This window comes from Pelophylax lessonae (genome assembly GCF_965119305.1).
Source record: "Pelophylax lessonae genome assembly, chromosome: 4".
Taxonomy (NCBI): domain Eukaryota; kingdom Metazoa; phylum Chordata; class Amphibia; order Anura; family Ranidae; genus Pelophylax; species Pelophylax lessonae.
The window spans coordinates 606,363,243-606,390,059 of record NC_138771.1 but is presented as its reverse complement, the minus strand read 5'-3'; the positions used below and the strand labels follow the sequence as shown (position 1 = coordinate 606,390,059).

Genomic DNA, 26,817 nt, shown 5'->3' with positions numbered 1-26,817 from the left:
ACTGGTCAGTTCAAGGAACATGGCCAGTTTAGGAGTGGACTCTACCAATAAACATTTTAGACCTTTGGATGATTCATCTGTGTCACCAACTTTGGTATGGCTGCCTTCGGTGGCACCCAGTGCAAGTGACGTTGTACAACAGGGGTATTGAATTACAATTCACAGAGGTCCGATTAGTAAAATTGTCTCCTAGCAGAGGTCTGAATATCATATCGTCATCGTCGCGCATTTTTACGTATGCCAAACTGCAAGTTGCTGCAGCACTATGCGGTTTGGTGCAGCGCAATTTTGAAAAAAAAAAAGGTCAAGAAAATTTTCTTTGTTTCTTGCGGGTAGTACAGCCCATGACCTGTGCATCTAATGCACATGCACAGATCTTAATATATCAGCGTCCTCAGCCCCACTGCATATCACAGTCCCCTCCCATTCACATCAAGATCCCCTCTTGATGAGGGCCCTCAGCTCCCACTTTACATCATCTCCCTCCAAGCCTTTCATAGTAGTGTTCTCACACTTCCTTGACATCAACCCCCATTAACATTACTGTCCTCTGCTCCTATTTACATTAATTCCCCCACTTTACAGTCCTCAGCTTCCCCCCCATTCCAGTCCTCAGCACCCCCCCCCCCACACACACTGTCCTCTGCCCCCATTTACATTAATTCCCCCACATTACAGTCCTCAGCCCCCCTCCCCCCCACTGTTCTCAGACCCCCCCCCCCCCCCATCGCTGCAATCCTCGGCATCCCCCACATTCGGTCCTCAGCCCTGTTTAACTTTACCCCCCTCACTGTCCTACCTTACGCAGACAGATCGGAGGGAGACATGCTGTACTGTCTGGGAGTTGCAAGATAGGGATTAGCTGCTAGGACTGCTCTTCATCCTAGCAGCCAATCACCTCAGGCAGCTCCACTGTCCCTCTAGAACTGTCCCGCCTCCCGCTGTCGGCTCTGCGAGGATTACAGAGGGACAGCAGAAGAAAAGGCTCCTAAATGGAGGGACCGCATCTGTCCAAATAGGAGAGTGACGCGGTCCGCATTTGATCCACAGTCCGCCATTTAGTGATGCCTGTTGTACAATGTCACAGCAATGGTGTATGTCAATTAGAGTTGGGCGAATGGTTCAGGACATGCAAAAGCTCGGCCTGAACATTGCCTGTGTGTCAGGTGCAAGGCTTTGCCCAATCGGGGCACAGGGCAGTGTCAGTGCCCTGACTGGACAAGGTCATAATGTGCTGTATTCACTTCCTGTCCCATAGCCAAAAAGGAAGACTGCAGAAATCCCTGAAAATTTAGGGAATTTCTTGGGGACCTCCAGGTCACTAGAACTAGTGTCCCCATTGGAAGATTTCCCCTTACTTTTCAGGGGACAACCCAAAATTTGGCATTTTTCTTTTACTTTCACTGATAAATGGTAAACAGGACAAATAGAGGGTGAATCTCCCTAATGGGGGCACAGACAACAACAACTGAAAAGAGCTCTAATCCCTCTCCACTTTATCAAAAAAAGAATAAAAAGGTTTTGCCCTTCGTTATAGCTCAAAAGATGGTTTTCAGTCCACAGAAACCTTGGGAGCAGTACGTGGCTGGGAGTTAGAGGCAAAGAGAAACAAAGAAAGGGTGCACCGACCTAGCGCATTATCCTCATTAATAGGCTTTAATCATGCAACATATAAAATGGCTACTCACAAACATAGCTGAAAAAAGATCATATCAAGCCCAGTTGCTCCAATGTCAGGAGTAGTCCTTAAGTTAGTCCATAATCTTATGAGATGACGCCTGACGCGTTTCGAGGCTCAGCCTCTTCCTCAGAGCCACTGTTTCATGACTTACTCATCAGTTTAAATAGCAATGCATTGCTCTAATCCCCTCCCTCAAATCTCGGGGGCCCCTCCCTCTAGGGGTGTGGCTGAGGTACTACATCCTTCCCTCTTGTAGCACTATCATTCATTCCCCAACAGGGTTAGTTCATGAAACCTCATTTTTTGGGATAGGTTTCATAGGCACAATTAAAATTTTTCCGCACTGGTTTGACAGGAGCACTTTGCAGCAAGGCCAATTCTTGCTTTCATCAAGAGTACCTCTATAGAGTTACATTGTGAAGGCACCACCAACATCCAAAGCCCAATTTTCCCATGCCTGTTACCAAAGTCTGCGAAAGACACCAGACGACTTTAAAAAAAATAAAAAATTGTTGATCTTGGCCTGAGTGTATTATAATTTGGCTTCTTCACATAAGGCTTGTTCACTGTGGTGCAAAACTTTTTTTGGATCCAAAGTCTGCCAAAGACAAGAATTTATCCATAAAATCCCTAATCTTGTTCCGAGTGCACTAAATAGTGGGCCTCAGACAGACTGGCTCCCCAAGCCGTTTTTTTACAAAATAAAGAAAGCTTGCAGGGAAAACCAATTTAAATGTCTTTTTTTCTCCTTCTAAAATGTCGGTTTTGCTGCAGCAGGTTCTATACATGTTACAGATAAATCACTTTACAGGCAGACTAAGGAGACCCCGCCCGACACTGATGAAAGGAATTTTTATTGCTTTACTTTAAGCATCATTAAAATCACTGCTCCAATAAAAAAAGAAAAAAAATACACTATCTTTTTTCAAAGGTTTTTTCGCATTGGTACATGTCCCCCAGGGCAGTACCAGGCCCCCATACCCTTTTTATGACCTGAACTTTTGTGATGTTCGAGAGTTCTGGCGTGAACCGAATCGGAGGGGGGGGGTGTTGTGTGTACGGACCATCTCAAAGGTCAATTACTAGGAAAGCCATTCTATTCAAGTAGAGGCAAATGTAATCTTGTCCTTGGCAGAGCAGCATGTTCCCGTGTATTTATCAAGCATAGAAAGTTGACAGACTTAGTTGTCAGCAGCTGAACCTGGGTTCTTCACCTAGGAGGTGTTCAAAGCGCTTTGTCAGAGATTAAATACTTTGTACGTGGATCTGCAGGCATCCAGGTTTATCACTAAGCTGGACAGATGTCCCTTGAAGAGATCCTCAGGTGTTTGTGGTAGATACCCTAGTGACTATGGTATTAGTTCTCCCTGATCTGCATGTTTCTTCTACTTTGGCTCCTGTCTCACCTGTAGAGCAGGATAAAAACAGGTGTGATGGTGTTTTTCATTACTCTGGTACACAGACAACATCAACCTGTTCCCAGACAAGCTGTGGGTTTTCTGGATCAGCTGTTGCAGGGACCGATATTTTATCCTGCCCACCGTTGCTGGCTTTGATAGCATGGCTATGGAGGTTCAAATCCTGATGCACAGGGGTGCTTCCAAAATAGTTATTCCTACACTGCTCAGGGTAAAAAGTTGCCCTCAAAGAATGTGCAACTATCCCACTTGGATGGCTTATTTTGCCTGGTGTGAGGCTCAAAAGTTCCTTCCCCAACAGTACGTCATAGTGTGCATTTTGACTTTGTCCTGTTTGGTATAGAGTGAAATCTGGCCAGGCACACTTTCATGGAGCAAATTTTGGCCTTAGCTTTTCTATTGGACCTTTTCCATCACAATTACGAGTAAAGCACTTGGTGCAAGGGGTCACCTGTACTGATCTGCCTTTAATGTTGTCTCAGTGGGACCTATATTTGGTATTGTCTGTTTTATAACATGTTTTGTTAACACAGGATCATTTATGTCATTTTTCATGCAAGGTCTTTTTTGGTGACCATTACCCCAGCTCATAAAATCTCAGGGCTGGCTTTTCTGTTTTTATTTTTTTTTTAACCAAGATATAAGGGAGTTGAGATCTTAGCCCTCTTTTTAGCCTTAAAAAGTGTTTTCTTCACAACAATGTGTGAAGGACCTTGTGTTACCATGTTTGTCCTGATTGCAACCAACACTATAAGGAGAAGGTGGTTCGCTCCTTGGATCTGGTCTACGACTTAATTTCGGCAGTCAGATTTCCTGTCTGTTTTGCCTGAGGGGCAACAGGCTGCTATCCAATTCACTATTTCTTAGTGGATTTGGATTTTTTTTTTTTTTACTCTTTAGGCCTATAGCATAAAAGAGAAGGTTCCAATTCTACCAAGAGTGTTGATGCCTCATGGGCGATTCAGCAGCTCCAGTTTGAAAGGCTGCTACAATTCTTCTGCTCATCCGTTTACCAAGTTTTACCAGGTAGATGTTTTTGCCTCTACGGGTGCCAGTTTGAGCAGTCCTGAACACGGCTCTCTGTTATTCGGTTATAATATTTTAGGCTTGATGCCACTGTGCTGTTTGCCTACCCCTACATATCCATTGCTTTGGATCTGTCTGATGAAGGAGCACTATTGCGCATGCTCCGAAACGCATTACCGCCCCAACGTCACTACGCCCTGTGCAGTCCACGGACGATGTGGGGTCTATGGGCGAGGCGTGCATTCCACCGCGGCCTCGGGCGGAAATACTTTCCCTGGCTGGGCTTCCCCTATTCTACCCCCTCCCCTTGCTGCAGGACAGCCGAGGAAGACAGCCACAGGGTCAGGAATGAACCTCAAGTGATGCTGTAACATTCCTGTTTATTCATCCATCCTGTAAGTTTTAATTCTTCATGTGCCAAGGTAGTCTATGCTGCACTAAGGACAAGAATGGGGTAAGGCGCCTCTATCAGTTGGAGTCGCTTCTACTTTCCAGAAGAGCTGCCACAGTGTCAGCACGGCACCCTCTGCATGACCACGGAAGCCAACCAACCACACGCCCCCCCCCCCCCCCATCATTGATCTCCCTAACAGAAGCACCCTATTTTTCTATGTACTTATAACCATTGCTTTGGGACATCCTAATTGCTGTTGATATGTAAAAATCCTGTGTTCCAAGATAAACGATTAAGAAATTAAGATTTTTGGTTTACCTATAAAATCCTTTTTTGGAGTCAACAGGACACATGGATCCCTCCCCTCTAGTATGGTTCCTCAAGCATAACTGAGGCTGGTAGGAAAGGAATTTGTTTGTCTAAGCAGGAAGTCTGTTTTTTGGCCAGTATCTATTAAGCTAAAGGTGGCAGCATAAGCCAATCAGAGATATAAAGGAACATTGTATTATCCTGTCATGTACTCCAAAGAAAGGATTTGCCAGGGGAAAAAAAAAAAAAAAAAAGAAAGTGTGTGGGGGGGGGGGGGGGGCGGATTTTTGATTTACCTGCCAAATAATTTTCTCTGATTACGTCACAGGACAAAGCGATCCTACCCCTTTACTTTGTGGTTCATGACATGCTAGGAAAAAAAAATGAAGCCTTGTCTAGCTGGAAGGTTTAATGCTTTGAAGATTTGTCTTTTGCCCGTTTCCCACTGACCTGAAGGTGGCAGCATAACCCTATTGTAATGGACATGAAGCTACCCAGTTGTCCTATCTACAACATAGTAATAAAGTAAATAAAATCAGGCAAAAGTCAAAATGAAATATATACATGTGCAAAGTTTGGGCATCTTGCCAGTTACTAAATATCACCCCCATAGCAGAATTAACCGCCTCCATCTGTTTCTTGCAGCAGCTAAAAAAAAAAAAAAAAAAAAGTCTTCCTATTCTTCCAGAAAGGCTGGTTTCCCCCCACCTTTCCTTGTAGATGTTTTTTTCCCGAACTATCCACAGATTATTAAATTATAGGTACTGATAAAAGCATGCAGAACTACCATCTTAAAAAAAAAAAAAAAAAAAAATCTGAAAAGCTCACCTTCAGATTTAAGCCGGGTCAGCACAAAGATCAAGTAATTGTTAAAATCCGGAAATTGGTTCAGCTGCTTCAGTTTCTGGGAACAAGTTCAGGACCATATTGCTTACAGTTACATAAACAGGAAAAAGATACAGATGGAGGAACACAGAGCTTTATTCAGTAACAGAGCAAAGATCATTGAAGCTCGTGGCACAGAAATGTTTTCTAGGCTTGAACTGTGCCAAGGATGCTAGAGAGATTGGAGGGGGGGGGGGCAACAAGCCAGAAAGAATATTAATCTCCAAGTCTAAAAGAACCCTTCAGCAGATAATTTAAGCTAGGACTGTCCCGTTTGGATTTGGACTCAGCAGGCAGCTTCTGTGGAGCTGCTTGAAGGCTGAGGTACTTATTATGAAATTGGTACCAACAACCTGGCTGGTAACCCAGCTATTTACAAGTATATAAAAGTTTCCAGTAACAGAGTAGCTGACCTGTACACCAACATTAAAGTGATATTAAAGCCTATGTTTTTTTTTTTTTTTATTTAAAAAAAAAAATAAATACATTTATGGTTATACTTACCTGCTCTGTGCAAGGATATTGCACAGAGTGGTGGCTACCTCCTCCAAGTCCTCCGCCGGTATATTCCTGAACTGTGTGTGCCCATGGACACAGCGCCGCTCAGCCACAACCCCTGTAAACCCTCCAATGGCTCCCACTGCTCTCAAGAGTCCTGTGATATGAGGAAGAGAAGGAAAGTGGAGGTGCAGCCAGGTACAGTGCTGGATTGGGAAATATATTTGGGGGTGGGGATTGGAATGTTTTATACCCTAACGCAGAAAACACATTAAGGTAAAAAAAAAAAAAAAAACCTTGTGTTTAGCACCACTTAAAAGTCTATTTACAGTTTTTAATCTGTAAATGTAAAGTCCAAGTTGGCCAAAACAAACCACTTCCATTACTAAAATTTATGCCCACTCAGCACTGTATACACTGTAGAAACATACAGAAACATACAGTATAGAGGCGCTGTGTTCCAGCAAAAATACGCAGACTTTCAGTCCCTGGAACAAAATTAAGTTAGGCTGATTGCTATTCAGGCATTCGCTAGAAGCTTTGCATTTTATAAATGAATATGAGGTTTCCTCTGATTGGCTGGAGGTGGAGAGGCAGTGCGCCACAATCTCTACCTCAGCCAGTCAGAGGAAGCCTTCCTTGATCATAAAAATACAAAGCCTCCTGTGATCCGCTGAGCAGAGCTCACCCTACCTATTTTGTTCTGGGAAAAGGACAAGCCCGTATACTACTGCCAAAACACAGCACTGTATACTGTGCATAGCTGATGCTATATACTGTTTATATTGTGCTGGCAGCAGGTAGATTTCTTAGAGAAGCTTTAAAAAGGCATATTAATCTTGCCCACAATGAATAAATTGGGATTAAGAGGGGTTGAAATGTTCTTTGAGAAATTGCATCTCCAAACTTTCCAGCACTGCTCGAGTTAAAAAAATAAATAAAAAGCTTGAAAAAGATGAATTCTCTTAAAAAGCAAGTAATATACCGCTCAAGGCTAACACCTATGCTTCACCGTCACTGCACGCAACAAGGGTGCCGGCCTTGCATGCAACAGGAAGTATGTAATGAATAAAAGTCCAGATGGCCGCATTCCAATGAAATCACCTTTATTGATCCATGAAAAATATCAGTCCATACAGCAAACAAATGACAGACTGTACAGCACATTTTTTTGTGGAGTGCAGCCATCCGGACTTTTATTCACTAGATAAATTCTCTTTAAGGGGAGATTCAGTCAGTCTGAACTCTGACCCCACCTCAGGTCTTATCACTTGATAAGTCCTAAAAGCACAGCATGACCCGTTTGCCTTCTACAGTCACGGCCAAAAATATTGCCATCCCTGCATTTGTCAGATAATGCACAACTTGGCCCAGAAAAATTGTTAAAATAATTTTTGAGAATGCCTTAACATTTATAATTTTGTTTGTATTGGTATGACATAAAAAAAGTGGAGCAAAATAGCCAGACACTGACACATTCCACACAAAACTCCAAAAATGGACTGAACAAAAATGATTGGCACACTCAGTATTTGGTAGAACACCCCTTGGAAAAAAAATAACTGAAATCAATGGCTTCCTGTAACCATCAATGAGTTTCTTACACCTCTCTACTGGAATTTTGGACCACTCCTCTTTCGCCAACTGCTCCAGGTCTATCAGATTGGATGGGGTTCCTTTTCCCAACTGCTGTTTTGAGATCTCTCCACAGGTGCTCTATGGGATTTAGATCTGAACTCATTGCTGGCTGTTCAGTACTCTCCAGCACTTTGTCCTTATCCATTTCTAGGTGCTTTTTGATGTGTGCTTTGGGTCAGTGTCCTGCTGTGAGACCCATGACCTCTGATGGAGACCCAACTTTCTGACACTAAGCCCTACACTGCACCCTGGAATTTTTTGGTAGTCTTCATATTTCATAATGCCATGCACATGGTCAAGACATCCAGTGCCTGAAGCAGCAAAGCAACCCCACAACATCAGTGAACCTCCACCATGTCTTGAATGTAGGGACTGTATTCTTTTCTTTAAAGGCCTCATTTCTTTTTTTGGAAAACAGTAGAATGATGGGCTTTACCAAAAATCTGTCATTTTGTTTGGTCTGGCCAAAGCACTTTGTCCCAAAAGGATTTTGGGTACTCCAATCTGGCTTTTTTACATTTGTGTCAGCAGTGGGGTCATCCTGGGTCTCCTACCATAGTGTTCCTGTTCATTTAGATGGCGACGTACAGTGAGAGCTGACACAGTTGTGCCCTGTGCTTGAAGGTCAGCTTGAAGTTGATCCAGGTTCTTTATCCACCATGCGAACAATCCTTCGTTTCAATCTTTGATCAATTTATCTCTTTTGTTCACGTCCAGGGAGATTAGCTACATTGCCATGGGCTGTAAACTTCTTGACAATGTTGCACACGGTGGACACAGGAACATTAAGATCTCTGCAAATGGACTTGGAACCTTGAGATCGTCCGCGCCTTTCCACAATTTTTCTTCTCAAATCCTCAGACAATTCTTTGTTGCTCTTTCTCTTCTCTAGGCTCCATGTGGCACACAGACACACACAAAACAAAGGTTGAGTTAATGTTTCACCATTTTAAAGAGGTAGTAAACTTCCTCTGCAGACATTTACTTACAGTGGGTACGGAAAGTATTCAGACCCCCTTAAATTTTTCACTCTTTGTTATATTGCAGCCATTTGCTAAAATCATTAAAGTTCATTCTTCTTCCTCATGAATGTACACATAGCACCCCATACTGACAGAAAAACACAGAATTGTTGACATTGTTGCAGATTTATTAAAAAAGAAAAACTGAAATATCACATGGTCCTAAGTATTCAGACCCTTTGCTCAGTATTTAGTAGAAGCCCCCTTTTGATCTAATACAGCCAGGAGTCTTTTTGGGAAAGATGCAACAAGTCTTTCACACCTGGATTTGGGGATCCTCTGCCATTCCTCCTTGCAGATCCTCTCCAGTTCTGTCAGGTTGGATGGTAAACTTTGGTGGACAGCCATTTTTAGGTCTCTCCAGAGATGCTCAATTGGGTTTAAGTCAGGGCTCTGGCTGGGCCTTTCAAGAACAGTCACGAAGTTGTTGTGAAGCCACTCCTTCGTTATTTTAGCTGTGTGCTTAGGGTCATTGTCTTGTTGGAAGGTAAACCTTCGGCCCAGTCTGAGGTCCAGAGCACTCTGGAGAAGGTTTTTGTCCAGGATATCCCTGTACTTGGCCGCATTCATCTTTCCCTCGATTGCAACCAGTCGTCCTGTCCCTGCAGCTGAAAAACACCCCCACAGCATGATGCTGCCACCACCATGCTTCACTGTTGGGACTGTATTGGACAGGTGATGAGCAGTGCCTGGTTTTCTCCACACATACCGCTTAGAATTAAGGCCAAAAAGTTCTATTTAGGTCTCATCAGACCAGAGAATCTTATTTCTCACCATCTTGGAGTCCTTCAGGTATTTTTTTTAGCAAACTCCATGCGGGCTTTCATGTGTCTTACACTGAAGAGAGGCTTCCGTCGGGCCACTCTGCCATAAAGCCCCGACTGGTGGAGGGCTGCAGTGATGGTTGACTTTCTACAACTTTCTCCCATCTCCTGACTGCATCTTTGGAGCTCAGCCACAGTGATCTTTGGGTTCTTCTTTACCTCTCTCACCAAGGCTCTTCTCCCCCGATAGCTCAGTTTGGCCGGACGGCCAGCTCTAGGAAGGGTTCTGGTCGTCCCAAACGTCTTCCATTTGAGGATTATGGAGGCCACTGTGCTCTTAGGAACCTTAAGTGCAGCAGAAATCTTTTTGTAACCTTGGCCAGATCTGTGCCTTGCCACAATTCTGTCTCTGAGCTCTTCAGGCAGTTCCTTTGACCTCATGATTCTCATTTGCTCTGACATGCATTGTGATCTGGAAGGTCTTATATAGACAGGTGTGTGGCTTTCCTAATCAAGTCCAATCAGTATAATCAAACACAGCTGGACTCAAATAAAGGTGTAGAACCATCTCAAGGATGATCAGAAGAAATGGAAAGCACCTGAGTTAAATATGAGTGTCACAGCAAAGGGTCTGAATACTTAGGACCATGTGATATTTCAGTTTTTCTTTTTTAATAAATCTGCAACAATGTCAACAATTCTGTGTTTTTCTGTCAGTATGGAGTGCTATGTGTACATTCATGAGGAAGAAGAATGAACTTAAATGATTTTAGCAAATGGCTGCAATATAACAAAGAGTGAAAAATTTAAGGGGGTCTGAATACTTTCCGTACCCACTGTATAGATAAGCCTATAATAAGGCTTATCTATAGGTAGTGAAAATATCTCCTATATATGTACAGTTTACGAGATATTTACATTACATGCAGCCAACGACACCACTGGCACATGCGCTCTGAAGGAACGGCCAAGGGTGCTCCGGCCAATCACAGCACCGTAGACCGCGAACCGGCAAGAAACTCCGGGGAAAATGTTAGCCGTTAGCGGTTGCCGCTGGAACGGCTTCGTTCCAAGGTCATAATGAGCGAGTATTCATCGCATACTCGCTCAATATGCCTTTGTCTTAAAGAGGTTTTCCTTTTCTTCGAGTTTACAACTTCTAACTGGTTGCTGGTGTGATTCCTATAATGTCAGCACCTGTTAATTGATGAAGGCCAGTTTATTTACAAATTACAGGAGCATCACAAACTTGGAATGCAATTATTTCTTACAATTTTGAGAAGGTGCCTATAAATTTGTCCATTCTTGGAGTTTTGCATGGAATGTGTCAGATTTAGCTTTTTGTTTCTCCACTTGTGTGTCATACCAATACAAACAAAAATAAACACGAGAATGCCTATACATTTGAAATTGCAACAATTTTCTGGGCAAAGTTGTGCATTATCTGACAGAAAAACAGGGGTGCCAATATTTTTTGCCATGACTGTATGAAATGCTGTGGACAGTTGGTTTGTGCATTTCAAAGCCCAATTTTAATTTTTTAGTGCACCTTTAAAGCAGAAAGGCACACATCAGCAATATCCTGGATCAGACAGTATGAATACAGAAACCATCACTGCAAATCAGGTCCTGAATATCTGCATCACTTCCAGATTTACAATACAGTTCATGAAATTGTGGGCTGGCCGTTTCCATTCGGAATTCCTCAACAAGACAAATTCTTTATAAAAGGCTTACCTTGATCATATTTATATACCAAACTGGCCAGTGAGATTGTCAGGGTCCATACAAGATCTGCATCCCATAGCTGTAAACAGTATTGCGAGTATGCTATACCTGGGTATCCTCAGACTGAAGGGGAAGAGATTACCAATTTCAATATGTGGTAAAGGAGGAAATATTGAACTCCATTCCTACCTATGGTCTTTCACAGTTGTACAGGCTCCTCCCCTGTATTGAAATTGATAAGCTTAGTGTACATTAAAACTGCAGTAAGCTATGTATGCATAAGAAGTTGCAGCCAATCAGAAAATGGAGTGACCCACATCTTTTCTTGGGTGGAGCATGCCCAGTATACTCTAATCCTCTTCTTAAAAGTCCTTCTGTTATTAGCCTGCCCCTTTCTATTACTGGATTTCAGTTATTTCAATCATGGAGGCTCAGCATCACATGTGACCATTACCATGGGCGGGCCTGCATGCAAATACAAATCTGCCTAGGAATCCTAGCCGACTCCAAGTCAACACCTGCTGATAAGAGCATTTTGATATTTGAATAACTCCTCCCAACAGCCAGGCCATTGCTTTTATTATAGTGAAAGACAGAGAGAAGTATTGAAGCAGGGTGCTTTGATGTTTTCAGGAAGCTTTGTGCAGCACCCAGCCAGCCCCTCTCAATAGCCATGACAGGTCTACATTGCAGAGAAGCAAAAAGACCTACTGATGACCTTACTGGGTCTAAAAGTAAGCGGTGTGCTAAAATCAAAAGGATTTTAAAAGGCTACAGTGTTTCCCCAAAAATAAGACCTACCCTGAAAATAAGACCTACTGTTATTTTCGGTTAGGGGTGCAATATAAGCCCTACTCCGATGTGGAAAATGTCAAGGGGTATGAATACTTTAAGGCACTGTATTCAACTGGGTTTGTTGCAGAGTGGACACATGCAGAATGTGAAGGATACATCCTGGACGACTCTCTGGGTTGCTGTGTCTGGTGACTGAGAATCCTTCAGGAGCTGCAGAACCTGCTGTAATCCTTCTTCATCAGGGCGCCAGTCCATCTTTACAGCCACTAGCTAAAAAAAAGAACAAAAAAATTGAGAAATGTTAACACCAGTGAAAAACCAAGCCGATAACTTCTTCTGCCTATGCAGCACCGGAGCAGTCCCCAAGTACAATATCCCTTGTAGGTAAGCTACAAGAAAAATGCTCAAAACGTCCAGGCATAAAAAAGGAGCATGTGACACTCCATTCTCCAATATAACATTGGGTCTGCCAACTGGCTTCTCAAGTACGCAAGCACTGTCACATAGGGGGGTGGGGAGATTTTTGCCAGGCCTGCATAAGCTTTAAAGTGTAAGCTAACCTTTTCACCACTCCCCAGTCCCAGCTGCCCTTACCTTTGTGGATAAGCTATCATTGCCCACGCAGCGACTGAAGGGGGTCAGAGGATTTCAAAGCTGCAGTTTTCATCCAGGATGAAATCAGAAATTCCGAATGGCCAAAATGGTCACAATCACTCTGATCCACCCTGGCGTCTAAATGGGGGGGGGGGGGGGGGGAAGAGGGAGAGAACCATGACTGTCAGATCCCTGGACCCTTGCACTGGCTTTGTGCGCAATGAAAGTCAATCATCCACAGCAGTAAGCGAAATGGGACCAGGTGGGCTGTACAGCCAATGCTACCGCTGCTGTGTCTCAGCCAATCAGGAGGGAGAATCTCGGCCTGATGAGACACTCGTGGACATCACTGGACAGAGATGGACCTCAGGTAAGCAATAGGGGGGGCTGCTGCACACAGAAGGCTTTTTCTATTATTGCATAGAATGAACTAAAATAAAAAACCTTCAGACTTTACAACCCCTTTAAGACTTCTGTCAGCAGATGAATAGAGAGGCGAGGGAAGTATAAGCTGCTGGTGGGGCCCCCATTAAAGTGAACCTGTTGCTTTCTCTAAATGGGCAAAGCATGGGTATACATTAAAGTGGTCTTTTCAGTGAAGCCTTCTCTCAATCTCGAGAAGAGGATTGGGGGCAGCTTTGTGCAAAACCATTGCAGAGAGCTGGTAAGTAGAACATGCTTGCAATTTTAATTACAATAGGGAAAAAACAATGACTCTACAATCACTTTAAAAGGGACACTAAACTCTGGTTAAAAAAATAAAAAACTCTATTCAAGTATATACTTAACTCAAAAAATGACCTTCTATTGTTCCTAACCTTATTCCTGTTAGAAGGTAGCTAGGTTTGTTCTCTGTGGTCCCACTTAATGTAGGAACATAGCCACCCTCTCTTGCTTGCTCCCAAGGTGGAATATGACAGAGGTCCCCAACCCTCGTGCCACAAACCAGTCCACAGCCGGATTGGGGCCAGGCTGCATGGCGGGGAGCAGGTGAACGAGCGAGGCTTGATCTGTATTTGCGGGGGCTCACATTGCAACCTGGTTTCTGGCTCTTGTCGGGATGGTGGCAGGGGGCCTGCAGTAAGCTTTGCGCCCTGGGGATCTGTGACATTATCATGAACATCTGCTATGCAGTGATGTGATCTTTTTCTTCAAACATAGGCAGACAAGAAAGGTCTGGATAAATAGTGAATTATTACTTCCCTTCATTGGTGTGAAAATTCCCAAAAAAAAGAGAGAATGCTAGAAAATTTCCAACACAGAAAAGTTCACATTTATAACTAGACTATAAAACCCTGTAGCAGCAGAGATGACATGTAAACACAATTTTAAAAATACAGCACACTTATAGTAGACATTTTTAGAAGAGGGAGGGGTTTATGTACACTTTAACCCAGCTTGCCATAACCTATAACTGCTTACAGGTATCCTCTGATCAAGCAAGAGAGGATAAAAATCAATGATTTAAAAAAATAAAAAATAAAGTTACAACTGATTTTTTTTTTTTAATCAAAATTCTAATAAAATGGTTTTGGAGATTATATATATATATATTTATTTATTACACAGTTATTTTTCCATTTCAGATACATTAATATTTTAGTTTATTCAGCTCAGCATGAAATAGAGCTTAGTTATGTAGATGAGGCTGTATATTCTGCTATATTTACCTTTTTGGTAAACTCATTCAATGAATCCAAGCTGTGCACGCTGACATAACATGCACTGCATTGATGCATTCACACAATTTCACAGTAACCATGAGATAAAACAAAGTTCAGGAATATTCCTTTATCCCATTGTTTTACAAATCTATGTACACTACAAACTGTATGATTGAATCGGTTCTCATATCGCTGTTTTACTAATCTGACAGCTTACTCAAATTAGGAAACCTTCATTTTGTTTGCAAATAATAAAGATCCTACTTACCAGTAAGAAGTCCTTACATTTAAAGAGCACCTGTCATTTCAGATCCATCATGGCAGCATTTCTTAGCAGGCATCCACTCACCTGCCGCCACATCCCTCACCTTGTTGTGTCACTGCCGCATCACCAGCCATTCCATTAAAGTGAATAGGACTGTCAGTGAGTCAACAGCGGGTCAGAGAAGGAGCTGCTGCGGGACAGATGACAGTTGCTCATTAAAAACATATGATTTAAATGGAGTTGATCTAAAGCGGAGCTTCACCCAAAAGTGGAACTTCCGCTTTAAATAGTCCTAACCCCCTGACATGCCACGTTTGGCATGTCATTTTTGGGGGGGGGGGGGGGGAGCGGGTACCTAGTTTTGACAGGTATCCTCTGCCACTTCCGCTCGGAGCGCCGCCCTGAGCGGAAGTTCTCTCTCCCTCCAATCTTCTGGGACATTTCAGAGGTCCCAGAAGATTGCAGGCCAATCACGACACATAGCGCAACTCGCGCATGCGCAGTGTGTACCCGGCTGTGAAGCTGCAAACTGTCACAGCCGGGTGCCCACATCAGTGATGCCGGCGCTGCAGAGCAGAGAGGGAGAAGACGGCGCATCGCTGGACCGTGGGACAGGTGAGTGCGTTTAGGCTGGAACTCCGCTTTAAATCAGTCATTTCCAAAGTGCGGCCAATGGGTCAGTTGCGGCATGTTTCTCAGTTTAATACGTCCCTAGTGGATCTCTGAGTGCCACTGCTGATGTTTCTTAATGTCTCTCTGAGACCCGTCACATTCCCGCCCCGATGCGACAGCTCCGGGGCGGGCACTCGCCGCCTCTAGCCTCCCTCAGCAGCTCAAGTTCTGCTCGGCTCTATGTGGCCGGCGCAGCCCACAAGATAAATGGTGGCAGCGAGAGACACGCAACTGCGTGGCTGCAGAGTGATCTCTGGGCCCTGGCTGGGGGAGGGACTGAGACTGAGGAGTGGACTAGTCGACTGTGCACTGCATCTCCGCCAAAGTGCAGGAGGAGAACTGGATGGAGGATCTGGACTCTGGAGGAATAAATTCTTCTTTAACTAGGGACTTTCACCGCCTGGAAACTGGAGAGAAAGACTGGACTGGAGGACTTGAGACAACAGCCAAAGGTAAGAGAACTGTCTTGAAGTAAAGACAGTCACTGACTACAGCACTCACTATATCACCAAGAATATGTAATGTACTGTACAATGTCCCTGACATATTTCAGCTTCCTGTTTTTTTTCCTTCATCTGGCCTTCAGATATGAAAGGCAGAGTGATTTAAAACCTGTTTAGATTTGTCATTCAAATCCTTTCCAATAAACTTTGCATAAAACAGTTAATTTGTATTTAATGTTAATGGTTCAAATGTCAGGCAAAATGATCAGCCCTCACATGTTCACTTCATTAAGGTTTGGCCCTCTTTGAAAAATGTTTGGACACCCCTGATTTAAAAATCAAGCCTTTTTACTAGTGATTAAATCATAATTTAAATCAAATCCACCCAGTCTAAAGCCCAAATAAAATCAAAAATCAGTAAAAAAGCATAATATTCAAAAGTAAATTGTTTGAAAGGTTGGCGTTGGGGGCCCGTGGGGCGGTGTGTGCAGGGGATCCGAGTTGTGCAGCACAGACACTCCTATGAAGGCCATATCATATCCTTTACATGGACCCACTCCCCTTTATATTACCCATTACCCCCCCCCCCCCCAACTCAACTGCTTTGGCAATGATAAAATGTATTTGGTCCTGCCAATAAAGCTTATTTGAATTGAGCGGCAGGTGACAATTGGCCTGCAACCCCAGGTCATGACCATGTAGGGTTTTGTCTTCCATGAGGCCGGTCCCTGGTGCTGGGGAGGTTGGGGACCGCTGGACTACGGGAATTTGTAGCGTGCACAAAACCACAACATGCAGTGCTTCTTCCAAATATAGAGAAGAGAAGGGGAATAGGAGGGGTTCGGCAACTTACGGAGGACATTACAATGAGGCAGAAAAACACAATAAGAAACTATATCATAAAAAACATTTTGTATGGACTTACACACCCCCCTGCTGGCTCACATGGTCCTGTCAATCTTTGCATTGTAAACCTACAGTAATGAGGCTTTCCCATAGGCATCACCCTAGTTCTATATATGATCTTCCCTAGTCTCTCAGAGTTGATTTATAATAAAATGATTATTAAGCGGTTGTACAGTGTTCTAACAAAGTGGTTAAACTTTGTCTGCTCCTGATGGGCACATGTTCTCCAGATCAGACAGTATGAATACGAATACCCTCATTATACTCAGGGAATCCCAACTGCATCACCTCTGGAGCCCCAACTGTGACCATATTAGAAAAAAAAAAAAGACTGTAAATCTATACAAAGAACAGCTTTCAGCAATCAATGTATATGACTGGAAATCGGGGGTTTTTCTTCATACTGTACATGGGTTGTCATGAGTGCGTTTCGTAGGCTGCCAAATGCTAATAATACCAAGAAAGCACTTTAATTATACCACACTCCAAACGTTCACTCAAATTAACTAATCTGAGCTTTACCTAATCCACAGACCCCCACACAGCTCAAACATCCTCACATATGCTCTTGTGAGGGTCCTATTCTTTAACCCGTTTGCTGTCTATTATTCTATTACAGGATATGAATCACCTCTGACATTTCTCCAACGCGCATTTGACACTTGAAATATTTTCACTATGAGCTTGTCTATTTTCTAGTTGATAACTTTTCGAATACTTAAAATACAAAATAAATACAGTGCCATTGTTTTTTTTGGGGGGATGGGCGGGGAAGAGACACACTAAGCTTTGGTTTGGCAATATTGTTTTGCATTTAATCCATAGAAAAAAATGACAAAAAAAAAAAAAAAAAGTGCTTCTTATTTTCAATAGGGTTAAAAAAAAAGTAGTATATACAATGATACAACACATGGTAATTGTGAGCAATAGTGGAGAGGGGAGAAGATCTGGATTTTTTTTATTTTTTTTTTAAAAATGCATCTTTCAAAGCAGAACTAAGGCCTCTTTCACACGGGCGTTCCGTATGTCCGTATATCACCCCGTCCGTTTGCGGACACTCACTACTTTACATTGTAGCAAGGTGTCATTTCTTCAGTGTTGTCACATGAAAAGATATAATAAAATATTTACAAAAATGTGAGGGGTGTACTCACTTTTGTAAGATACTGTAAATATTTCTGTCGTTTGTTATACATTTTCATCAAATTTCCAGAGCAATCCTACACTGGCCCTGATAAAGCAGCTGTGTACTGTGAAACATGTTGAAAATCATTAGCGGTAAACAATATTGCTCTGCACCTGTTTGTTTTTATGGTATTTGCTATGAAAGTATGTATGCGATTCAATAAATGTTTTGTTTTATTTATTAGACTTGTAGTATTGCACCTTAAAAGTCCCTTGATAGTGAAGGTACATTTCCTTTCTTTGTTCTTGCCTGCTTGAGTTATTGGGATTTGGCACCATATGCTGACCCTCTGGAATCTGGTCAATTATATATTTGGGTTTGTATTATGTGAAATAATTTACAAAATACAAAGGCTTCTCTGAAGAGGCAGCTTAGGGGAGGGGAGAGCATAGCTTCTCTATGTGCCTCTCTCTCTCTCTCACAACCTCGAGTGCCAGCATACGCTCTGACAGAACCATAATCCTATCAGCTATAAATAACAGATACGTTTTACTGCTACAGGGCAGAAGCTGTGTTCAGGATCACATATTTACACATACACACTGCTCAAAAAAATTAAAGGAACACTTTGAAAACATCAGCTCTCAATGGGGAAAAATCTCATGCTGGATATCTTTACTGATATGGACTGGGTAATGTGTTAGGAGTGAAAGGATGCCACATCGTTCCGTTTGATGGTAATGAAAATTATTAACCTACAGAGGGCTGAATTCAAAGACACCCCCAAAAATCAAAGTGAAAAAATAATGCGGCAGGCTAGTTAATTTTGCTAAAATTTAATTTCAACAAACCAAAAAGGTATTCAGTATTTTGTATGGCCCCCATGTGCTTGTATGCATGACTGACAACGTTGGTGCATGTTCCTAATGAGACGACGGATGGTGTCCTGGGGTATTTCCTCCCAGAACTGGACCAGGGCTTCACTGAGCTCCTGAACAGATTGAGGTGCAAACTGGAGGATGGACCGAAACATAATGTCCCAGAGGTGTTCTATTGGATTTTTGTCAGGCGAACGTGGGGGCCATTTAATGGTATCAATTCCTTCATCCTTCAGGAACTAGCTGCATAGTCTCCCCAAATGGGGCCGGGCATTGTTGTACACCAGGAAGAATCCAGGAACCACTGCATCAGTGTAGGGTCTGACAATAAATCCAGTACCTAATAGCAGTCAGGGTGCCATTGTCTAGCCTGTAGAGGTCTGTGTCCCTCTAAGGATATGCCTCCCCAGACCATCACTGACCCACCACCAAACTGGTCATGCTGAACGATATTAAAGGCAGCATAACATTCTTCATGGCTTCTCCAGACCCTTTCACGTCTTGTCACATCTGCTCAGGGGGAACCTGCTCTAATCTGTGAAAAGGACAGGGCGCCAGTGGTGGACCTGCCAATTGTGGTGATCAATGGCAAATGCCAATCGAGCTCTATGGTGCCGGGCAGTGAGCACAGGACCCACTAGAGGACGTCAGGCCCTCAGGCCACTCATGAAGTCTGTTTCTGATTGTTTGGTCAGACATTCACACCAGTGGCCTGCTTGAGGTCATTTTGTAGGACTCTGGCAGTGCTCATCCTGTTCCTCCCTGCACAAAAGGAGCAGATACCGGTCCTACTGATGGGTTAAAGACCTTCTACGGCCCTGTCCAGCTCTCCTAGAGTAACTGCATGTCTCCTGGAATCTCCTTCAAGCTCTTGCGACTGTGCTGGGAGACACAGCAAACCTTCTGGCAATGGCACGTATAGATGTGCCACCCTGGAGGAGTTGGACTGCCTGTGCAACCTCTATAGGGTCCAGGTATCGCCTCATACTACCAGTAGTGACACTGACCCTAGCAAAACGCAAAACTAGTGAAAAACAGAAGAGGAGTAGGGAAAAAAAAAAATGAGTTGCCTCCACCTGTAAAGCCATTCCTGTTTTGGAGGTCATCTCTTTGTTGGCCATCTAGTGCACCTGTTAATTTCATTAACACCAAAGCAGCTAAAACTGATTAACAACCCCCTCTGCTACTTAATTGACCAGATCAATATCCCAGGAGTTTACTTGACATGATGCTATACTCTGATTAAAAAAGTGTTCCTTTATTTTTTTTATGACCAGTTCACATACACGCACACACACGATCCTGGACTTTTGCCTACATGGGGCGTGCGTGCGGCAGACGGACCACTTCTAGTCTGAAAATTCACAGCAGAAGACAATCTGCAGGAGTCAGGCACTTAATGTTTTCCGGAACCCGCCCATCACATGTAAACTACACAGAATGGAGATCTGCCTATGTAAACAAGGCAGATCGCTGTTCTGACAGGGGTTAAGGGGTTTCAGTGTTCCTGCACAGCAGGGCCTAGAATAGGTTTCCCATAGTAAAAGCAGCACATATAGTAAACACTGACTGGGCACACAGTTAACCCTTTGATCATCCTAGATGTTTAAACCCTTCCCAGCCAGTGTTATTAGTTCAGTGACAGTGCATATTTTTGTATTAGTGTCACTGGCTCCCACAAAGTGTGAAAAGTGGCAGTGTTCAATTGTCTGCCACAATATTCCAGTCCTGCTACAAGTTGCTGATCATCGCCATTACCAGTATAAAATAAAAAGGTCATAAATATATCCCATAGTTTGTAGACGCTATAACATTCGCATAAAATAATCAATAAACGCTTATTGGGATTTTGTTTTTACCAAACATATACAGAAGAATACATAATGACCTAAATTGATGAAGAAATGGGTTTTATATGTTTTTATTGGATAAGTTATATAGCAGAAACTAAAAAAAAATTATTTTTCAAAGTTGAAATTTGTTTACAGCGCAAAAAAAAAACAAAACCGCAGTGATCAACTACTATCAAAAGAAAGCTATCTGTGGGGGAAAAAATTACATACATTTTATTTGGGCACAGCGTCATGCAATTTTCAGTTAAAATATTGCAGTGCCGTATAGCAAAAAATGACCTGGTCATGAAGGGGAGTAAATCTTACGGAGGTCAATTGGTTAAAGAGGAAATAAAAAAAACCCTACTTTTTATTTATTTATTTTTTTAGCCAAGAAAGCTGCCATCTTGGCCTCTTAAGCTGGATACACACTATACAATTTGCTTTCGATTTACCAAAACCAGATAATATGAGGTCAAACCTTAGCACTAAATTTGTATGCAATCAGGCAGGCCCTTGCATTACATTGTTGAAGGTAAATCTTATGGGTCCATACTAGAGCTGCACGATTCTGGCCAAAATGAGAATCACGATTTTTTAGCTTGGAATAAAGATCACGATTCTCTGTGTAACAAAAAAAAAATTGGGATAACTCTACTGTTACGTTTTTTTTTTTTTTATTCATTAAAGTCTATTAATTGCGTTTGAAAGACTGCTGCGCAAATACAGTGTGACATAAAATATTACAACAATCGCCATTTTATTCTGTAGGGTCTCTGCTAAAAAAAATATATAAAATGTTTGGGGGTTCTAAGTACTTTTCTAGCAAAAAAAAATGATTTTAACTTGCAAGCAACAATTGTCAGAAAAAGGTCCAGTCTTTAAGAGGTTAAACTTCCTTTCTCCCTGGCAGAGGGAAGGAAAAGATACAATGTAATCATTTTTGTTTATAGTTACTGGGAGACTTTGCTGATAGCCGTTTGCAGGAGGCTTTTTTTTTTTTTTTTCCACAGCTGTTCTCTCTGCTATTCAGCTATGCAAAGAATCGAGCATATCTCAGGTTCAGATCGTCAGGGGGGGTGAATCGAGATCGCGATTTTCATACGATTAATCGTGCAGCTCTAGTCCATACACACTATACAATTGTCTTTAGATTTACCAAAACCATACAATATGAGGTCACATCGAAACACTTTCAATTTGTATGCAATCAAGCAGGCCCTTGCTCTACATAGTTGAAAGTAAACCTAAAGCAAATCAAACAACAAAAGTTGTATAGTGTGCATCCAGCTTAACTGCCCTGGTGCTGCACATGTGATGAGTTTTATGACACCAGCCATTTGATAATTTGACAGTTGAAAGCACAAGCCAATGTGACAGTCAGCGTTCCCTAACAGTTTTTGTTAAATTGATGGGTTTAGTTTTACTTTAAAGCGGAGTTCCAACCAAAAGTAGAAGCTCAGCTTACCTGCTTCCTCTGTTTTTGACAGGTACCCATCTCCACTTCCGAGAGACGTGGCTACAGCCCTTCTTCCCACGCTGCTGGGCCACTGACAAAACTCAGTGCGCTTCGCGCATGCACAGTAGGGACCCAGGTGTGAACCAGCAAGGCTTCACTGACGGTTTCCCTTACAGGCAATGGCGGCAGCGCCCAAGAAATGATGGAAACATCAGCTGGAGTGCCGACATCGCTGGATTCCAGGACAGGTAAGTGTCCTAATATTTAAAGTCAGAAGCTACAATATCTGTAGCCGCTGACTGAGGTTTTTTTTTTTGGGGGGGGGGGGGCTCTTTAAGGGCTCATTTACACCATAGGTGCATGAAAACTGATGGGAAAACTGCAGATTTTACTTAGAGACACGAGTTTTCATATGCGTTTCACTAAGTTTTTATGCATAGAAATAGGAGATTCTGGATGGCCACACTCCAAATGCAAACACCTTTATTGAAAGCAATAAATCCATACAGCATATGGGGAACTCCAGTACAGCAGCAGCTGTTTAATCACAGCTGGCCAAGTTTTTATGCATGTTGACGTCAGTTTCTTATGTGCCCTGTTTAAACCAATGTTGATGTCTAGTTAGTTTTTTTTTTCACATGCATAAAACTGCACACTGCAGAAAAAATCTGCACATATTGGAGGAAACAGGGCACATAGAGAACAATTTTTTTTTTGTTTGTATGCGTGTCCATGCAGAAAAACTGACATCTCTATAAATTGTGTGAACGAGGCCTAAAGTAAAACTAAAAAGGGAAAATACTTGCTTCTCCCATTAGCCGAAGCAGGATGACATCACTCCTGCACAGGAGCCAATCATGAGTACACGGGATCGGCACAGCTCAGTTTACGATCCAGGGATCCCTTTCAGCTGGTAAGTTTTATTGCAGAAGAGACAATGCAGGTCTCTCCTGCAATAAAATGCCTGCCTGCTCCCAGTGTGTCATAGTGGAACTTTAGTTGTCCACATGTGTGTAAGAGGCCTAAGTATTTGGGTCAGCAACTGGGTGTTTCAATTATGTTACAAAACAAAAAAAAAAAAAAAACGCACACCTATTTATGGGCCTTACTGAAAATACAGGAAACAAAAAGACACATGTAGTATCCCCATGCACATTAAGCCCCCATTCACATTAGGTCGCTCCGACTTCGGGGGCGACCGGTGAAGTCGCGGTGAAGCTTTTTTAAAAACGTTTTAGAAGTGTATTACAAGTTTTTACAGCTTCAGGCTTTTGTTTAGCCAACACTAGAGGGAGAGGAAATTAGGGGAGGGGAGATGCTATTTGAGCGTTTTTCTGCTCAAGTCAGACGTTTCTATTAAAGTCTATGGGGCCAAAAATGATTGCAATCAGTCAAAAAGAAGCTTGTGTCGTTTTTTTTGAGCTTTGGGAGTTTTGCTTCAGACGAGAACGCTCAGATGTGAACAGTGTCCATTGAAATTAATGGGATTTTCCTTGTTAAGGCGTTTTGGAGCTTAGCGTTTTAAAAGCTGAAAATCCTGAAAAGGGTCTAATGGGTTAATCCTCTGCATTGTGTAAAAAGGCGTTTTAATCCTGTCTTCTTTGAGCCTCCCCAATATATTTCCTGATAATACAGAGCCAGGGGACAGGCTGCACATGCTCAGTTTGGTGTGTATTGCTAGATAGTTTTTTTTTTTTTCTTGGGAGGGTGCATGTGATCAACACAGGGCCAATCAGCACGGTCCAGACAGAGGGTCAGATAGTTTTACTTTTCTTGGGAGGGTGCATGTGATCAGCACAGGGCCAATCAGCACTGTCCAGGCAGAGGGTCAGGCAGTCTCATAGGACAGTCAGTAGAATGAAAACTCCTCCTACAAGCTTTAAAGGAGTTGTAAAGTCAGGTTTTTTATCTTAAGCCCCGTACACACGTACCGATCGTCGGCCGAACGATCGGCCGTCTTTTGTCCGAGGGCTGTCTTGTCTGTTGAAAACTGCAAAAGACTGCACACAAATTTTGACGGCCAACAACAGACGACTGCAGAAGTGATGGTTAACTTTCCTTGTCTTTTTTCTTTTCTGAGCATGCCCAGTCTTGCAAATCTGCTGATTGTCGGCCGAATTCTGTACTGACTGAGGAACAATCGGCCGTTCTGGTGTTGGCCAACAAAAATTTTAATGCTTGCACGGCTGTCGGAAGCATCATACTAACAAGCCGAATATTTTCGGCCGACAATCGGTACGTGTGTACGGGGCTTTAGGCTCCGTTCACATATAGGCGTCTCAGATCGTGGGCACAAATGCTGCGATTCCAAACAATTGCAAGTAGCCGGAGGGACTCCCGTGACTTGCAATGGCACCCCAAATGTGGCCAGATTTTGCTGCGATTGTCACCCTAATTGCAGGAAAATCGCGCAAACAGAATCGCTGGACGCCCGACACCCAAAAGAAGTTCTTGTACTTCTTTGAGGGGCCAGGCATCCCGCAATTCCATTTGCGCAATTTTACCGCGATTCGTTGGGCAACAATCGTGTCATGTTTGGGGTGCTATTGCAAGTCATGGGAATCATGCGACTTGCAATGGTTCGGCATCATTGGCAGAATTGTGGCAATTCTGCCCACAATCCAAAACACCTATATGGTGAACGGAGCCTAAATGCATTGAGATAAAAAGCCCTCTGTGTGCAGCAGCCCCTCCTCATACTTCCCTTCTCTCACTCCAGTGATGTAGGAATGTCTCGGCTGTCTGGGACATCCCTCCTCATTGGCTGAGACAGCAGTGCGGCACCATTGGCTCCTGCTGCTTTTCATCAAAATCCTTCAACCAATGGGAATAGAAAGGGTCCGGGCCGCAGGTCTGTGTCTGAATGGACATTTAAGGCTGTGCCTTTTCTCAGGTGCCCCCATAGCAAGCTGCTTGGTATGGGTTCAACAGGCGGGAGGGGCCTGGAGAGGTGAAGAGGAGGAACAAGGCTGCTCTGTGCCAAACCAACCGCACAGAGGAGGGACGTATCACGTTATTTTTAACCGGTTGCCAACCGCCCACCGCACTTTAACTGCGGCAGTGTGGCCCTCCTGTGCAAACTGACACAGACCTATGTCAATCGCGCCTGCAGCTAGGGGGCGTGTGTGCGGCGCGCTCTCCCTCTGCCACTCGGCAGCGGGGACTCCAATGCACTGGGCAGGCTTCTCCGATTGCTGAGAGAGAAGGACGGGCAGCTGTTGTAAACAGCTGGCCATTCTTCTCTCTGGAATGATGACAGAGCTCATGTGATCCTTCTATATAGGATCCCATGTCTCTGATCATTCCACAAGCCACCCCCCCCCCCCCCCCACAGTTAGAATCACTCCCCTAGGCTCACATTTAACCCCAGTGTTAACCCCTTCCCTGCCAGTGTCATTACAGTAACTGCATATTTTTAGCACTGATGATTACTGTACTAATGTCACTGGCCCCCCCAAAAATATCAGTCAGGGGTCCAATCTGTCTGCCGCAGTGTTGCAGTCCCGCAAAAAATCGCAGATCGCCACCATTACTAGTAAAAAAAAATAAATAAAAAATGATAAATCTTTCCTATAGCTAGTTGACGTGATAACTTTTGCACCAACCAATCAAAATACGCTTATTGCGATTATTTTTACCAAAAATAATTTAGCAGAAATCAAATTGGCCTAAAATGTTAAAAAAAATTAGATTTTTTAAATTTTTGGGAATGTTATATAGCAGAAAGTGAAAAACGTTTTCTTTTTCAGAATGGTCGCTCTTTTTTTTGTTTATAGTGAAAAAAAAAAAAAAAAAAAAAAAAAAAAAAAAAAAATCGCAGAGGTGATCAAATACCACCAAAAGAAAGATTTGTGGGGGAAAAAAAGGACATCAATTTTATTTGGGTACAGCGTCGCACGACCGCGCAATTGTCTGTTAAAGTAACGCAGTGCTGAATCACAAAATATGGCCTGGTCATTAAGGGGGGCAAATCCTTCCGGTCCAGAAGTGGTTATATTAAAAAACACAAAAAAACAGGAAAATAAAAAAAAAAACAGGAAAATAAAAAAAAAAACAGGAAAATAAAAAAAAAAACAGGAAAATAAAAAAAAAACAGGAAAATAAAAAAAAAACAGGAAAATAAAAAAAAAACAGGAAAATAAAAAAAAAAACAGGAAAATAAAAAAAAAAACAGGAAAATAAAAAAAAAAACAGGAAAATAAAAAAAAAAACAGGAAAATAAAATAAAAACAGGAAAATAAAATAAAAACAGGAAAATAAAAAAAAAACAGGAAAATAAAAAAAAAACAGGAAAATAAAATAAAAACAGGAAAATAAAAAAAAAACAGGAAAATAAAAAAAAACAGGAAAATAAAAAAAAACAGGAAAATAAAAAAAAACAGGAAAATAAAAAAAAAAAACAGGAAAATAAAAAAAAAAACAGGAAAATAAAAAAAAAACAGGAAAGGAAAATAAAAAAAAAAAAAAAAAAGAAAAAAAAAACAAAACACAAATGAGACTTCACAATCACTATAACCAGACACTGATAGAAGTTAGAAGACTGCTCTATACTGCTGATGAGAAAAGGTTTATATTTACTAAAATAATCTCATTTCCACATTCTGTGGGAGATCAGATATAGTGAATTGCAAGCTCCTGGGGTTTAGTAACACTTCACATTATTTTTGGTGGTGGGTCATTATAATTGGTATAAAAAATACAGATAAAGTTTTAAAAAAATTAAATAATTAAAAAACAGAAATTATTTTTTTTTCTAGTTTGGTCTACAAAAATAAATAAATAAAATAAGTCAGTCAGTCTCCATCATTGTGTCACCCTAT

General features: G+C 42.4%; 1 protein-coding gene across 2 annotated transcripts in view; it reads right to left on the bottom strand.

The window, feature by feature from the left end:
* Positions 1 to 26,817, bottom strand: part of TNPO2 (transportin 2) — a gene marked incomplete at its 3' end in the record, with an annotated part of 78,330 nt that overhangs the window by 51,001 nt on the left and 512 nt on the right. For both annotated transcript variants that reach the window (XM_082254296.1, XM_082254297.1), the window contains 2 exons: positions 12,315 to 12,428; positions 5,657 to 5,732 (listed from right to left, as the gene is read on the bottom strand). In XM_082254296.1, coding sequence (XP_082110422.1) covers positions 5,657 to 5,732; positions 12,315 to 12,413 — 175 coding nt within the window. In that variant the 5' untranslated portion in view covers positions 12,414 to 12,428. Of the gene's footprint in view, positions 1 to 5,656; positions 5,733 to 12,314; positions 12,429 to 26,817 lie in introns of those variants that run through there.